This window comes from Lonchura striata, chromosome 12 (assembly GCF_050655825.1).
Source record: "Lonchura striata isolate lonStrDom1 chromosome 12, ASM5065582v1, whole genome shotgun sequence".
Classification (NCBI taxonomy): Eukaryota; Metazoa; Chordata; class Aves; order Passeriformes; family Estrildidae; genus Lonchura; species Lonchura striata.
In genome coordinates this window covers 6,980,476-6,997,064 of record NC_140714.1, presented here as the reverse complement: position 1 = coordinate 6,997,064, position 16,589 = coordinate 6,980,476, and the positions used below count along the sequence as shown (strand labels likewise).

Below are 16,589 nucleotides of genomic sequence, written 5' to 3'. Positions count from 1 at the left end.
AAACCTGCTGGTACAGGTGAAAAAATGCCCACAGTGTCATGCCATGAAATAACCATCCGCTGCAGTTTTCAGCACTTGCATGCTGTCTGTAGGCATACATTTAATCATAGTGTTGCCAGCCATGTTTAATCTATTGTTAAATCTATCTAGTGAGCTTTAAAACTGTGAGTTTTCCTTTTCTGTATGTTTTGTTTCCTATTTTTGTCTTTCTTTGCTTTTGCAGGCTGTGTTATATGGTTTTTTTTTTGTTTATGCTTTCTTCACATAATTTTTTTACTGTTTTCTCTACATCATATCATCCACTGTTTTCTGCTGTTTTCTTGCTTCATATTTTTCCTTCTCTACTTTCTCTTTGAGTTTAACCTAACTTCTCTTTGTGCTTTCTCTTTGTTCTCCGAATACTTGTTCCCATTGACAGGTATGAGCAGTTAATGATTTTTCACACATTGTCTCAGTCCCAATGCTATTGCTTGGGCTATTTTGTTTTCTCAGATAAGTCCTTAGAACCAGTGGCATTTCCAAGCTCAGTCCCAATGCTATTGCTTGGGCTATTTTGTTTTCTCAAATAAGTCCTTAGAACCAGTGGCATTTCCAAGCTCCTTTTTGTTCTGTTAAAGAGAAGTACTGGCTTCTAGACAGTTTTACATACTTGAATGTTCTCCCCACTCCTGGCCAGGTTCACCCCACTTAACTCTGTATGTCTAATTTATGTGTGTGGTCATCCATGGCTACTTCTGTGGTTAGTGGGAAGAGAAGGGCTTGTTCAAATAGTGGTTTACACCAGGAGGGACCAAGCTAATCCCAGAAGTATTCCTTCCTCTCTGCTGCCCACCAAGGGAGCTTTGGATGACTGCTCTTCTAACCGGATGTCTCAGATTTGTAACAGTCACCTCTGTGAAAGTCTACTGCTTGTACATGTGTTTTCAATTCTGATCTCCTTCTAACATGACATATTTTCAGGGATTTCCCTATTTTTACTTAAAATAATCAGTGCAACCATGCACAACATTATGGAAACAATGTAAGAAAATTGATCTAGTGTGCTTTAAAGAGCCCAAACAATGTATTCAACCTAATGACTTTGTGGGGAAAGAAAGTTCTCGCCACTTCCAGTCCTTGTAAAATTAGTTTTTCATCTGCCCCTATTCCTGCTGTCTGACTAATCGGTCTTGTGCACTTGAACTGATGAACTGATCCTTCTGCTGCCACTTCCCTCCCTCTGCTGGAATACTGATGTACTCACGGCACAGTGAGAAAATATTGCAGTAGCGGAAGGTTTACTAAAGGACAGCCTGAGGCCCAGACTGCAGAATTAGATCTTGAGTGGGAATATACAGGGAAAGAAGAAAAGCTGTGAAAGAGGGAGGCTAAAAATGCACAGCCAGATTGAAAGAGCAGAGAAGAGCCATAAAGGGGATAATCAGAGCTGTATGAAATAACAGTGGCATGTGCTTTTACCTCTGTGGCTGGCACTTTTGAAGCAAGAGACACTTCTGAGTAACTTGATGAGTGTCATCTCTAGAAACTAAGAAGTTGATAATCTATTGGCTTGTTAATGTAGTTGGTTAATTGATGTAATTTTGCCAATTTTTGCATAGTTTGACATAAATTCATTAGTAATGTTTAAAGAAAAGAATCATGTGATGTGTGAACATGAAATTGATCTGCCATGGTCAACCTTGTCACTGTTAAAGGGTAGGTGATGGTGTTCTGTGACTCTCTTTGGTCACTTGTCACTATATTTGCTTTATGATTTATGTAAAGTAAATAATAGAAAAACCCTTTATGAATTTGGACACTTGGATGTATCAAGGTTTCTTTTTTTAAACTGCAGCTGAGGCAGTTTTCTGACAGCTTACCCCAGGACAAAGGAAAGCTGCATGAATGAAGTTTGTAATATAAATGAGAATATTTGACACAGAGAATACAGATCTATCTGGGACTTGCTTTATCCTATGCCTGGAGTCTGCATTCAGCTGTGGATACTATCTTAGACTCCATTTGTGAAGCACTGTTAAAAACTAAGCTTGAAAGAAATCAGGCATAGGCATTTTTCCTATCTGGCTTCTACACCACAAAATAAAAAAGCTGAGGTTCAATTCAGAAATTGTTCAGCACCTGACAGACATTTTTTTCCAGTGATATTCTTAGTTTTAATTATAAGTAGTTTTCTATATTATAAAGTATGCTATTTGATAATTAATCAAACAATAATGCAATCCATTCATCTTTAGACTCTGGTTCCATGGCAGGGCATTGTAACTGTCTGAAACATCAGGGCCCAGCTCAAGGGCTGATGGCCTTTGATAATTAATCCTGCTGCAAATGTCTGCAGTAGAAGTCAGTGTTACTCTCTTTACCTAAATTTTATGGTGTTGGCCTTTTATGAAGGAGCTAAGTTAGACTTCATGTTGATCAGGAGGAGAGAAAAATCATGCTAGCTGCTCTGTATTAGATCTGCAATTTTACGAGATACGTTCTGAGTATGACATAAATTATCAGTTGGGTGGAACACTGAAATTATTCTTTTAATTACAGCCTATGCTATTCAATGTGATGAGCTTGAATTTATAGATCTTTTATATGCATAAATTTGGAAAGAAACATCTCTAGCTTGTATAGTCCCACACTTGAAATAGAAAATGAAAATTAGCTAAGCCTGCATGTATATGCACCTCTGCAAGTTAAACAAATTTATTTACAGTTCTGATTTCTGCTCTGTGGTTTTGCAAATACATGTATGGAATCTGTCAGCAGTTCTGCTGACAGTGCCAGTCCCGTGCTCTCGAGTACCTGTAGAGGAGGCAGCACATCAGATTTACATATTTTTAGCTGTTCTTTGAGGATGTTGTTACTGACAATGGCATCAAGCATGGCCAGAAATCATTGCAGATCACGGCCTGACAGTTTGACATTGGTACTTGAACACTGTAGTGTAAAAAACTCTGTAATATATTAATTCTAAACCCAGGTTTGTTGTTGTTTTTTTTTTTTAATCAAATAACTTGATTTTGCAAAGTTTAGACTTTATTACTTGGAGTTAGCAGGTACGACAGCATCCTTTAATCCCGTCTTTTGACATGGCACGACGTCACCGCAAAGTTTAGGAAAGGGGCGGGGGGGGGGGGGGGGAAAGCTGTTTTAAAAAAGAACTGTGGAATGACAGTGAGAAGGTGCTCTCCCGGGAGACAGGTTACGGGTATAACGAGGCGAAGGAAAGTCGCTCGGTGTGGCCCGTGTGCCGGGCGGCCGCGGGCGAGGAGCGGAGGGAGGGAGGGAGGGATGGGATGGGATGGGATGGGATGGGATGGGATGGGATGGGATGGGATGGGATGGGATGGGATGGGATGGGATGGGATGGGAGCCGGGGGGACCGGCCGGGGACGCGCCCACCTGGAGCGCGTTTCCTGCTCGCCGCTGCCTTTAAGGAGGCGCCGGGTTTAAGGTGGACCGGCGATGAGGGCGGGGCGCGCCCGCCCGGCTCCGCCCGCCGCGTCGCCCTCCGGTCCGCCCCCCTCGCCGGGGCAGCGGGTGCCAGGCGGGGTTGTGATGCGGCCGTTGTTTTTGTAGGGTCGCGGGGCCGCGGTGCGGAGGTAGCGAGGCGGCCCATGGAGCCGGGGTACGCCTGGCAGGCGGCGTAGCCCTGCTCGCCCCCGCTGCCTTCCGCCGCTTTGTTAGCGCGAACACAAGCGCGCCTCACCTTCACGGTGAAGAGGAAGGCAGCGCTCCCCGCACAATAATGGGCACCCGGGCGCTGCCCCCCGGGCCGCCGCAGAGGTGAGTCGGCGCCGCCGCAGGGCCGCAGGTTCCCCGCGGGGAGGAAGCGGAGCGAGCGGGCGGGCTGACAGCGCCGCGGCGCTGCCTTAAGAGCGGGGCGCCACCTTAAGCGGCCGCTGACTTTTCTCGTTACATTGTAGCAGCGGAAAGAATGTCGGCGCGGGCCGCGGGTGACGTCAGGAGGGAGCAGCGCGGCGCGGCCGCCAGGCAGCGGCAGCGGCGGCCCCGCCACGGCGAGGGAGGAGGCGGAGGAGGCGGGAGCGGCGCCGGCCCCGCCGCCACCGCAGCGGCAATGGCGGCCGTCGGGGAGCGCAGGTCCCTGCCCAGCCCCGAGGCGATGTTGGGGCAGCCCTGGAGCCACTGGGTCGATGCTGCTAAACTTCACGGGAACGACGGTGAGTGGCCGCCAACCACCGCCACCCCCACCCCCCTCCCACCGGCTCGTCCCCAGCGCACCCCGCGGGTGCCCCGGGACGGCACGGCGGGGTGCCGGGCCCGGCGGGCAGCTCGGGTCCGTTCCCACCCCCGGCGGTCGCGGCCGAGTTCGTTGTGCGGTGCGCGCCCCCCGGCCGGGCTCGGGAGCGGCGCGGAGCGGGCAGCGCCTGCCCCAGTTCCTGTAATCCGGGACACGGGGCGAGGAGGTCGGAGCCGGTCCCCGGAGCCCGGCACCTCCTGCCCTGGATTCAGCCTCGGCACGGGGCGGGGAGCTCCCGCCGCAGGTGAGGCATCCCCGCCGCTGACAGCCCCGCTGCGGGGCCCGGGAGCACTCGGTCCCTCTGTCCTGTGTTTGTGTCGTGTCCCTGCGTGTGCCCACGGGGGAACGGGACACGGGTCACGAGCGGGGCGTCAGTCCTACCCTCTGGCTTGTCCATGGACTGAGATCTTGTGGCTTTTTGGTTTTAGGAACAGCATTAGAAGAAAGTTTCAAGGAATACGGGAGAAACCGAGAAGCAATGCGACTTTGCCGAGAAGGTGAGTGCAGTTCATTCTCGAAGAAAAGTGCACGGAGAAGTTTTCTTGGTCGTAACTACTTAGCAGAGGGGCAGGTATGGGAAGGAGAAAGGATCAAAGTTTCCTACCGGTTTGGATTTAGGACTGGTGGCCTGTCAGTGACTGGTGTTGTTAGTATTATTATTAAATTAATGGGTATTTTGAAAACTACAAGGTAGGGCATAGACTGTCCTTACTGTATTTCTACGTGTTTTCTTTTTCTTTAGACTGTAAATAGTCGTAAGGAAGCTCTGTGACCAACACTGATAAAATCTTCTGTTGAGCTACATTATTTTTTCTTCTTGGTATAGTTCATGTCACTGTTTCAATACCAATCCCTTCCTCTGTCATGTCATTATATTATGTTTATTGCTTGGTACTCTGCTAAATGAGAGTGACCTTTCACCTGTGATTAGCAAAAGCCCATTATGGCCTAGTTTCTTGCAAGAGTAACAATGCTACTTGAAGTTGTAAGCAGATGATGAATGAAAGCTATAGATTATTATTTGCTTTCTAACAGGCAGTGGAAAAAAGGAAGTGATGAGTCTGATTTATTATGTTAATTTTTGTTTGTTTGTTTTTCTAGTTTAATGATTGTTTTAGAGCAGAGAAAGTTTTAGAACCTTTCTTGATGTTTGTTCTTGGTTCCCTCTGAGTGCCCGAGACGTGTGCCGGAGAACAGGCCCAGCTGTTTTAAATACTAGAGCAGTTAGACCCAAGTCATTTATTTGATGTTAGAAGTGGAAGGCTGAGTTTGTAGACATGGTTTACAATCACGGGAAGCAGAACTTGCCAGCGACCTTAAGAGATGATCTGATTCAGCACTTACTGACCTGCAAGCTGCAAGCAGCAAATGAAACATAAAGCAAGGTGGCACAGGTTGGCAGGATTGAGAGGCAGTGATCCATACTGAGTCTGAATCAAAATGGCTATTTTTTGTGCAATTCCCAATGTTGCTAAAATTTGGAAAATACTGTTTCTAGGATCAGAGTCGGTGGTCAGTGGCATGGAAGAAAGATGAAATAGGCAGCCGTGCTGCAGCGTGCAGATTCACTTGTGTTGTTTTGCCATCTTCTTAAGTGTATCTCTCTGAGTTCTTAGGCACTTGAAAAATCACTTCATTACTTCATTGTCAAGTTCCAATCTAATCATTGTGCTGGATATGTAATTCATTTTTCTGAATAGACGAATCATTCAAATGGTAAAAAAGCATTTACAACAATAAACACACACACACATTATCCTAGTGAATATTTTACCAATAAGGATTTTCAAACATTTGCTCTTATTTCTGCCTCTTAAAATGCAAGCATCTAAGGTTTCCAGATTCTAAAGATTAGCTGGCAGGGTAAAGAATAATCTATCCTATTTTTTTCCCACTGGAGAGAGATCATGAAACTCTTTTTGTGCAGGCTGATCACTGAAAAACAGCTTTTCTGCACTGACTCCAACCATGTGAATGACTTGTAGGGTTGTGAGTCGACAGAATTTCATAAAATACTTTGAGAATTAAAAGTGAAACTTAGTAGCCCTGTCAGGCTTCCAGAAGTCTATTTATTTTGGTTGCTTTATGACATATGAATGAGACACTGACTTGGCATATACCTGTAGCTGGCCTGTAGGGAGCTTGGCCTGCTGTAAAATACAGCAAAAGTAGTATTAATTAAATTTATATTAACTTAAGGAACTAGGGGAACAGCAAACATGCCAGCATGAGTATGTATTATCAAATAAAACTTTGAAACTGTTGTAAATTATTCATTTTCACAGGAAGAATTTTGCATTCAAAATTGAGGAACAAACATTTATAAAGTCATTGGACTTTCTAAACCTCAGTTCTTAACAGAGAAGGGTGAACCAAAAGTATAAATTTTGTTAAATCCACTTTAACCTCAAGACTTTTGTCGTGGTACCCCACAGTATTTTAAATACAAGTAACAGCAGAACTTGTGTAAGAAAGTTATTTCTCTACAGATCGGGAGTTGACTCTGAGGCCCAACTTCACAAAAGGATTTCAAGGTTATTTAGGCTAATTTAACCTTGCATTGCAACTCTTCCAGTTTGCATAAAATAATTAAATATTCATGGCCTGGAGAGGGAGCAAAAGAAGGAACATGACTTTACAGTCCACATATTAGAATTGGGTTCAAAACCAAGAACCATTTTCTTTATTTAACAATTGTCAGACTCCCACTGACCCGTGTCCCCACTGGGGAATGGGTGGTAGTTGTTTCTTTTCCCATGTGCTGTTTCTCTGCATCTCCTGGTGGGAATGGCCTCATCCTCAGCATGCCTGGTAGCAAGAGGTGGATTTCAGCCTTGCAGGCAGTTAGTTGAGTTTGAGTCTCCTGAATGAAGAGTGAGCTGTTCCTCTTGTTGTAACACTGTATTAGAAAAGAGGCTTAACATTGCCAGCTTCTCCTTTTGTTAAGCTTTAAAGGCAAAGAATGATGTATGCTATTTTAAAGGAATAAAGGAGGATGCAACTGTGGTCTTTCAGGATGATATTTGCAAGCAGTGGAGAGAGGCAGGATTTCAGACACACCTTTGTCAGTGGCACCTTCTATTTGCTGATCAGGTAGTTCCTCTCTCAGCATTTTAGTGGTTGTGAAGCCTGGTGAGTCCTTAATACCTGTCAATGATGCTAGTTCCATGCAGGGATCAGGAAACATGTCTCAAACATGGGTTTTTTATTGTATCCAACCCTTCTTGTCATAACCAAGATACATTGAAGTAAAAATTAGAATTTGAGTTTGGGCTTCCCAAACTCCCAGTGTTTGTGTCTCATACTTTCCTGTCTTTTTCACTGCTCTTACATGCTTTCTGTTCTGCTAATACATAATAGTAAATCATTCCTGCTGGGATACTCACTGACCTTCATGAAAGTGAGAAACTCGCTGTATACTTTCCTATGTTGCTTTTTGAGACAGTAACAGTCCACACGAAGCTTTGATGTAGAAATCAGCTGCAGGAATAAGGTATGGGCCCAGTGGACTTAACTTGCTCTTGGTATGGAAAATCCCCAGGAGATGGAAGTGAGAGAGGCATACCCAATGGGATGGGAAAATTTTACTTTAAAATAAGCCTTGAACTTTACTTTGACTTTGTACACTGAAACCGTCTTCTGCTGAGCAATCCTATCAAGGTAAGAACCTGTTACAAGCAATTGTGCTTATTAATTGTTTTCATATGTAATTGATGTGACAGAATCTTTTGGCTCATGCAGTCACTTAATTACTCACTGCTTTGTGAACCAGCTGAAGGTGTGAATCCCCTGCCACTCACTTGTGCTGTGATGAAGCAAGGATGGCATGTTGCATTATAATATGTAGATGAATTCCAAAACAGCAAGGCAGAAAATCTCGTCCTCTTCATGCATTTTTCCTATATTTTAAAATGAAACTTTGCTGAAGTGCATCTTCCAAACTTGTGTGATAGTGGGAGCGAGTGCCATAGGATACAGCCAAAATGTTTTTAGTCACTCAGCTCATCTTGGTGGTGCAGCAGATCTTAAAAGGAGTTTGATGTGTCTGTAGTACCTGACACTGATTTGAAAAAAAAATTATTCTTTCATATCAAACCTCATAATCAGTACTGGAAACAGTTTTTCAGGAGATCCTTGCTAACTTGTGCTGAATTTAGTTGGCTTTTAAGATTTTTTTTCTAGCCCATTGTTGCAAAGAGGATCTCTAAATAGAACTGTGCCTGTGAGTGTAGAGTTCATGCGTGGTAACTTTGACAGGCTTCAACAGAGGCAACTGTTGCTTCTTGCAAAATTTAACAACAGGTTGGCTCATTTTGCTCTGTGAAAGAGTAGAAAAGCTGTGGATAGAAACAGTGAGGACCAAAATTGTTTACTGGGGCTGAGGGCCTAATCTTCCACCACCAAGGAACTCTTGACTGTCCCCACAGTAAATTTTCAATTGCTAAAAGTTGTCATGTATGTTCCTTTAAATAAAACAAAAACATGGGGGAAAATATCCAAAATAAGAAACCAAAACCAAGCCATCCCCACCCTCAAATCTATATTTGAGAGTCAGAGAGATACAACCCATGTACATCATCATTAAATACACCATTACTTACTAATTTGTGCAACCCTTTTGAAGTGGTTGGGATAAAAGTCTCTTATATTCTTATACTGACTCATAAAATAAATTTGAAATACTTAAAATTATAAAGAAGGAATCTATGGCATCTCAGATGGGAAAATAAAAGCATGGGGAGCAGAAAAGGAGATTTGACTAGACAATTTAAAATAGTGTTTTTTTGTAATAGTGTATTCAGTGCACACTGAAACGATGGTGTCTTTACTAGAGCTGAAGGACCTCATTCTTTCAGTTACACACACAGCCCCTTTTCTAGTTTGTTTGGGTATTTTTGTGTGTGTTACATCCTTTGAGAGGTTAATCCCTTGCTACTGTCTATTTCAAGCACTTTGCTCCTACTGTCACCATAGCTTAGAGTTAACTGGCAACAAAGTAGAGGAGGAGGAGGAGGACAGAACATCTGTAACTTGGGTCCCAGGTCAGAATTGGTGTTGGCTGTGGGGTGATGTAGCACAGTACCAATCTTACAGCTTTTAGAATATGCTGTTTTAATAAAGCAAGTGGTGAATTTTCTGTGGGAATGCAGATTGTCAGTTTTTGGTGGGCACCTTCAGAAGATACTCTGGAAGGTTTACAAGTGACAGTAGGAGTCAGTCAGGAGAGCAGGTGGGAGCAAACTCTGTTCAGCATGTGTGTCACCTGGTAACAGCTGGTCTTTGGCAGTTAATATATCTTGGGGTTAAAAAAAAATGGTTCTGTGAACCTCTAGGGCATTCAGCAGAAGCTTTGAGGTTTGATTATATTAATTGCTATTAATGAAAGTTACCAGAGTTGTGACAGTACTAAGAGCCATGCAATGAACCCTTGCTCTTCTTGAGCTCTTTCTGGGCAGGGTTGAGCAGTGAAATCCAGGCCTTGGTTGGCTCACTAGAAGCATCTTTATCACATAGACACAAGGTCTAGAATTTTCCCAGCAGCAGGCTCCATAAATAATTAAAGCACTGCTGAAACTTCTGTTCCAATATTAAGTTGTAAATACAAGTAAGAGACAGCATCTTATTTCAAATTTAAATTTGTTTTTATTCAGCCTTGGGAGGTGCTTAGTTGAGTTTATTTTTTTGTTGTGTCACATCATATCAGAGAGATGCTTAGAGGGCTCTATAATCCTTGACTACCTGCAAATACATTTTTGAGAATTTTTAATACATTGAAATAAATATTTTAAGGTAGCAGTACAAGGTGCTATGCTTTTTTTTTTACATTCTGCATAGCTCTTCACAGTCTGTAATCAGACAAATCTCTTCTTCATTTCATTGCATTTTAATTGGCTATTTACATAAATTGTTTTAAGGTTTTGTGGACTGGTTATCGTAAAACAATTACAGGGAGACTTCAAAATTGCATTGAACTGTTTAGGAAAATTTTGGAAGTTTTATGAGATTGCTTGAAAAACATGCAAGTTGAAAGGATGTTACTTCTGAAACTGTCTGCAGTGATTTGCCCTAATTTTTTACTTGGTTCTTTTTTTCCTTTAAATCTAAGTTCTATTTACAATATTTAATTATTTCTGATGGGATGAGTCAGGTGTTATAAATAGAATATTGTGATGTTAGACTGCAAGTTAGAACTGTGCCATCTCATATGTTTTAAAGATACTTGGCAGGTTTTAGGTATTACCATAATATTAGTGTGGTATTGCAAGGCCTTGGGGACTTTAGCTAGAAGTGCAGCCACAGAGCTGTCTTGATCTGTCCATAATATGTGAAGAGGCAGGATATATTCTTTTTTATAAGAATCTTTTGAAATAGTTGTTTGTACACACACATAACAGTCAGGCATTCACTGTTATCTAATCCTTCTTAAGTGGTATGTATGATTAGCAAGGTTATCCCTGTGCAGAAGAGGTGATGTTGTGATAATACTTAAAGATTGGTTTTTGTAGTGTTTCTGTGCTGTATCTAATAACAAAACCTCAGCGAGAAAAAAAGAATGCAATAAATATGTAGAAATGTGATTTTCATACAAGGTGGTAACTTTGTCTTCTAAGTAGAGCAGGAAAGACAAAAAGGCTTAGTGAAGGATACTTTTAAATAAATTGGGTTAAGAGGATGCAGATTACTCTCTCTAAGGTAACTATTTTGAAAAGTATTTCCTCCATTGCAGCAGATCTATAAAAATGAATGTCTTCAGTTCTTACAGCTGTCCTGGCTATGCCCAGCCTGTGGCTGGAACTACTGAAGGTTGTCTGGGGATAGGTGTCATCTCTTGTCTCTTACAAGACAGAAAAGATTTCATCTTTCACAAACCATTGTAATATTTGACTTGTAATTAACTATTCTAAATAATCTCTAGGATGCTTGAATATTTTTTCTCTTCCTGTGTAATGAATGAAATAATCCACTGCTGTAGAAGTTCCCCATACGTATAATATTCAATGGTATTTCCTAGGCATTCTGACAATGTAGGTGACAGCACAGAGATGAATAGAGCTTTGTACTTACACTTGAAGTTTTTTAGCAGCAAGTGTTAAAATCTGACAAAGGGAATTCAAAGTGTAATGTAGCAGAGTAGCATGATTATAAAAGCAATTGTCACAGAAGGCAATAAATTTATTGTAACCTGTGTTCCCACGGCTAGGAGGCTTTGCTCAGTGAAAATCTTTCCCTGCTTGTGCAGGCTGTGTGCAGCTGTGAGCCAGGACTGGTGCTGGTGGCTCTCACACTGATTCTTGTGGCAAGTCAGACACTCGTGGTAAGCCCAGATAGTGCAGGTTATGACAGGATGTGACTTCATCAAAGTAAACTGCTCACGCAGCTGCTCCCACATTGCTTGGAGTCATGATTGCTAGGTTTGGAAATGGCAGATATTCTGGGTTATTGGCTCAGGTAGATTAGAAATAGTCAAATTACTTGTGTGTGCATGTGCTCATCAGCCCTGTGGAATAAGCTGGTTTGTGGTAACGTGTTCCAAATGAGAAAGATGGTTGATTTACAAGCTCACTCCCACCCTGATCTCCACTTCTGATAGCTTTGGCATAGCCCATGGATAAACTTCATTGATAATGTAAGGAGAAAGGGATAATTGGTTATGCCTTGTTTTTCTGCTGGGGGGGATTGTAATAGGCAGAAAACATACAGTGTTCTTGATCTGCTCTTCCTTCTGTTGCTAAGCAGGACTTGAATCTTCATCAACTGTCTGTAATGCAACAGAAAATACAGCTTTCTCAACTGGCACTGAAAAAATATGCACAAATGAGCTGAAGGACTAAAATCCTGTAGGGAGCAATTTTGAGGTTAAGTCCATATTGCTTTGATTCTGAAATTGAGTTCTGATTGTTTTCTTTGCAAGCAAATTGGTTGGATGCTTTCTCACTGATACAGTTGCCTGGAAGTCTTATAGCAGCTTGCCTTAAAATGAAGTGTGGAGGCTTTAATGAGTTAAACTTGAAAATCAAGTCCTATGATGAATACACAGTAAATTGGATGTTTGCTTTCCTTGGACATCAAATTCTGTTGTATTTTACCATTCATAAATTTAACTTTCAGTCTATGGTTTTGTTCATTGACTGCCTAAGTGGTGTAGTAGATGCTGTGATTAGGAAGATGGGAGTTCTGATGGTTTATTAAGTGTTACCTGGGGATGTGAAGTCTTGTTGTGAGCCACTGAAGTCCAGGGTTTTTCTTGTGATTGGAAGGAGAATGTAGAACCAGGTGTGGGGCTCAGTAGGTGAGAGAGGAGACAGCCATGTTCAGTACAACCTCACAGACAGTCACCAAACGTACTTCACTATGCAAACATTTAATTGTCAGTCCCTAGATATTGCAGCCATGCCTTTGTCAAGGTGTATATACCCTAAATTACACCCTCTGGCTATTGTTTCAGGCAAAACTACAGAGGAAAATCTGTATCAGTTTACACCTAGGGTGTGGTACTACAATCTTTTTTTTTTCTCTCCTAGTAATGCTGGATTAAACAGCTCCTGTCTCTGCTGAGTGAAATACTTGTGAAATAATAGTTGTATTCTAACTGTAAAGTTTTTCCAAAGCAAGGTGATGACTGCTTAAAGGAGAGCCTTAATCTAGACTCCATTGGACTGTGCTTGATTATGTATCTTTTGAGAGTGAACCTGATCTGATTTTTGCATGTCTGCCTACAAGACTGTATAGCAAATAGATCTTGTGTCTTGATTATCTTTGAGTGTTAAAGATGCCATGTCATAACCAAGGTGTAGATCAGGACCAGTTTTAAGTGGTGTATAGTGAAAACAAGTAAGAATTAGTTGTTGTTATTATTATTAGTCAGTATTCTTTTTAAAAATTCCTTTTCCATAATTAGTTATGTCAAGAGGACAGGTAATAGAAACTGTGAGTTTTTCTAATGTTCTTGAGGTGGTTCCCAGTAACTTTGTGAACTGGAGAAAATACCATTTGAATTTGTGTAACTTTGCTGAACAAGACTTACAGCATCATTTATCTTTATCTTTTTACTGGAAGGCTGTTTCAAATGATGCCAAAAGGAGAAAGAAGGATCATTTATACAGTATACATAAATGTATTCCATACCAAATACTCTTTTTATCCCTTCAGATGAAATCTATAGTTGTGTGGAATATCCAGAAGCCTTAAATGCTGCAAAGATTTGGGTTAACTGGCAGTATTTTTGATGGATATGTCAAAGGAATAGAAAGTGTTCCCAATAGCCAGACAGTGTGGGTGTTGGATTATTGAGACAGCCATGTAAAATAATTTGGAAAGCATTTTTCAAAATAATACATTTTCCGAAGAATTTCTCTACTTTTCCCAGGAAATGTTTAAATCATCTATTTCATTTCTGTTCAATTAGAATGACTCCAGAAGTATATTAAAGGGGTTTAACTTGCCTCTGACAACTGGAAGGCTTTACTAGGCTTTGGTTTATAACAAATATAATTTTTGGATTATACTGTCGTAGTTTGACACTGGCCAGGCAGCAGTGACAGTCTCTCACTCACCCCCCTGTGTCACAGCTGGGCAGAGGAGAGAAAAATTTAATGAAGGCTTCATGAGTTGAGATAAGGGCCAGGGGAAAACACTTAAGGGCAAAGCAGGCTCAACTTAGAGGTAAAAAGTGAATTTACTACCAACGAAGTCACAGGAGGATAATGAGAAGTAAAATAAGCCCTTAAAACACCTTTTCTTCCCCCAGCCATTCCCTCAACAGCACAGGGGGACAGAGCATGGGGGTTTTGGTCAGTTCATCACTGAGGTTTTCTTCTGCTGCTCTGGGTGAGGAGTCCTTCCCCTGTGAGGCCGTGGGGTCCCTGCCATGGAGACAGTTCTCAGTAAACTTCTCCAGCGTGGGCCCACTCCCACGAGCAGCAGCCCTGCTGCGCCTTCTGCAACGTGAATTCCCCCCAGGGGCACACAGGCCTCCCAAAACTGCTGCAGTGTGGGTCAGTCTTCCACGGGCTGCAGTCCTCCAGGGACAGGCTGCTCCAGCCTGGGAGCAGGGCCCTCTCTCCATGGAGTCTCCCACTGGATCTCAGCCTCCTCCAGGCATCCTCCTGCTCCAGCATGGGCAGCTCCCACATGGGCTGGGGATGGATCTCTGCATCCCCCATGGATTCCCAGGGGCTGGGGATGGATCTCTGCATCCCCCATGGATCCCCAGGGGCTGTGGGTGGATCTCTGCATCCCCCATGGATTCCCAGGGGCTGGGGATGGATCTCTGCATCCCCCATGGATCCCCAGGGGCTGTGGGTGGATCTCTGTGTCCCTGTGGATCCCCATGAGCTGTGGGTGGATCTCTGCATCCCTGTGGATCCCCAGGGACTGCAGGGGCTCAGCTGCTCCACCATGGTCTCACCACAGATTCCAGAGCAGAGGAATCTCAGCACTGGCACCTGGAGTACCTCCTCCCCCTTCTTCTCCACTGACTGTGGTGTCTCCATGTTGTTTCCCTCACATCTTCTCACCTCCTCCTCTTCTCTGGCTAGGAAAAAACTGTGTCCCACTTTGTTTTGATTTTCTTCTTAAATCTGTTACCAACCTCTGAAACTGGTCCAGTTTTGGCCAGCAGCATGTCCATCTTCAGAGCCATCAGGGACTGGCTCTACTGGACATGGTGGAAGATGCCAGCAGCTTCTCACACAAGTCACCTCTGTGGCTGCCCCAATACCAAAAACTGAGCTGTGCAAAACCAACACAGATAATTTGTTTTTTAAAACATAAAATCTGTGTTTGAATGTGTCTCTTCTTCTCGGCTAAGAGAGATGGCAGTCATCCTGCTCTCCCTGGTATTAAATAAAAGTATTTGAGAGAAAAGGCCTAAATTAATTTGCTGATAGGCAGCATTTACTTCATCAAAGTGCTTAAAGATTAATTCCCAAAAGTAAATTTGTTTTTCATTTCTATGAAGTTGTGTTACTCAAATCAGCTGTCTAGAAATCCTGCTTGTTAAGGAGCTTCTGTTCCACATTGTAGTTTATAATTTATAGAGGAAAAGTTTTGAGACAGGTTCAATATATCTGTGTTACCTACCAAAGGCAGTGTAATATGTACTTAAAATTCTTGTCCTAAATACAAGGTTGGGGCTTTTTGTGGCCAAGTGATTGAGGGAAGACTTTTTCTACCAGTTGTGGTGTGAGATTTTAGGGGAAATATCAATGTCTGAACTGTACCTGATACAGTTTGATTATGGTTTGTATCTTGGCTGGACAGAGCTCTCTCCTTGTGTGATATGTCATCTGTAGAACCTGCTTTAACAGCCAGCTGACTGTGCCTGGCTGTTTCAGCACCACTGTTTCCATGGGATGTTTGAAGTGCTAAATGCAACAGCCCTTGTTTGGGAAGTTTCCTTTTTGTTTTGCCTGACTCCCACCTTATGCCCCAAAATGTAGGGGCACAGACCACTGTGTCATTTGATGGAATAAAACTTGTAAGTTTCTTTTCTTGTTTTTATGGCCTGAATTTAATGATGTGAAGTGTTAGCTTGATAGTCTTGGAGATAAGAATACTATTTTTATCCTCAGAGTAGAGCGCAGGAGTAAAATCTTCAGTGTGCTGTCAACATGTCTCATCTGATGCTTGTTTACAACTGCTTGGGATGCAAAAGGGGTTCTCTGTGCAACAGTGCAATTCTCTGTCCTCCCTCTGACACCATCCAAAATTATCATGGATAACCACAACAATGTGAAGAAAGGCCCCTCCCAGGAAAGGGCAAAAATCACAGCCTGGGTAGATGGTGCTCTTCATTATGAAATAGGAAGACATGATGGTAAGGTGCAGCATCAGCAGTTTTATTTATAATTTAATCCCTCCAAGACTTTTCCTGCACTTGATGACTGAGGTCTTGCAGGAAGCGTGGCGTCGACTGTCATCGCAGTGCCTCGGGGTGATGTCACTGACTCACGGGAGCATTTGGGGTGTCCCTACTGTTATGGTGGCCTGGCAGTACTCTTTCTTGGACTCCTTTTGGCATTTTTCCCCACGTGTTCCACACTGTTGCTGGAAGCAAAAGCTTTTGAGCAATTTCCAAACCCAAAGCAGTGCATTGTGGGCCAGCACTGGGAGGACTGGATCAACAAGTTTGGCAGCAGCAGCTTTGGCTTCCTGCCTACCCTGGATAGGCACCAGTAGAGATTGCCTAAGTCTCCCGGTGAGTTTGAGCTGAAGATCCCAGCCTAGGTCCTGAAAGTCATGTGTGTACAACTGCTGTGCCTGGCAGAGGATCTGCTTCTGTTGTAAACCGTGGTTTTGTTATCCTGGATATGTTTGCAGTAGTTATCTTTTATCT

The 16,589-nt window shown here is 42.9% G+C and overlaps 1 protein-coding gene across 3 annotated transcripts in view; it reads left to right on the top strand.

The window, feature by feature from the left end:
• The window catches only part of ATXN7 (ataxin 7), an 86,874-nt gene that overhangs the window by 22,401 nt on the left and 47,884 nt on the right, over window positions 1-16,589 (top strand). For 2 of the 3 annotated variants that reach the window (XM_021537251.2, XM_085590337.1), the window contains 2 exons: window positions 3,918-4,172; window positions 4,681-4,749. In XM_021537251.2, coding sequence (XP_021392926.1) covers window positions 3,929-4,172; window positions 4,681-4,749 — 313 coding nt within the window. In that variant the 5' untranslated portion in view covers window positions 3,918-3,928. Of the gene's footprint in view, window positions 1-3,570; window positions 3,778-3,917; window positions 4,173-4,680; window positions 4,750-16,589 lie in introns of those variants that run through there. The other variant, XM_021537252.4, reaches the window with a different exon arrangement.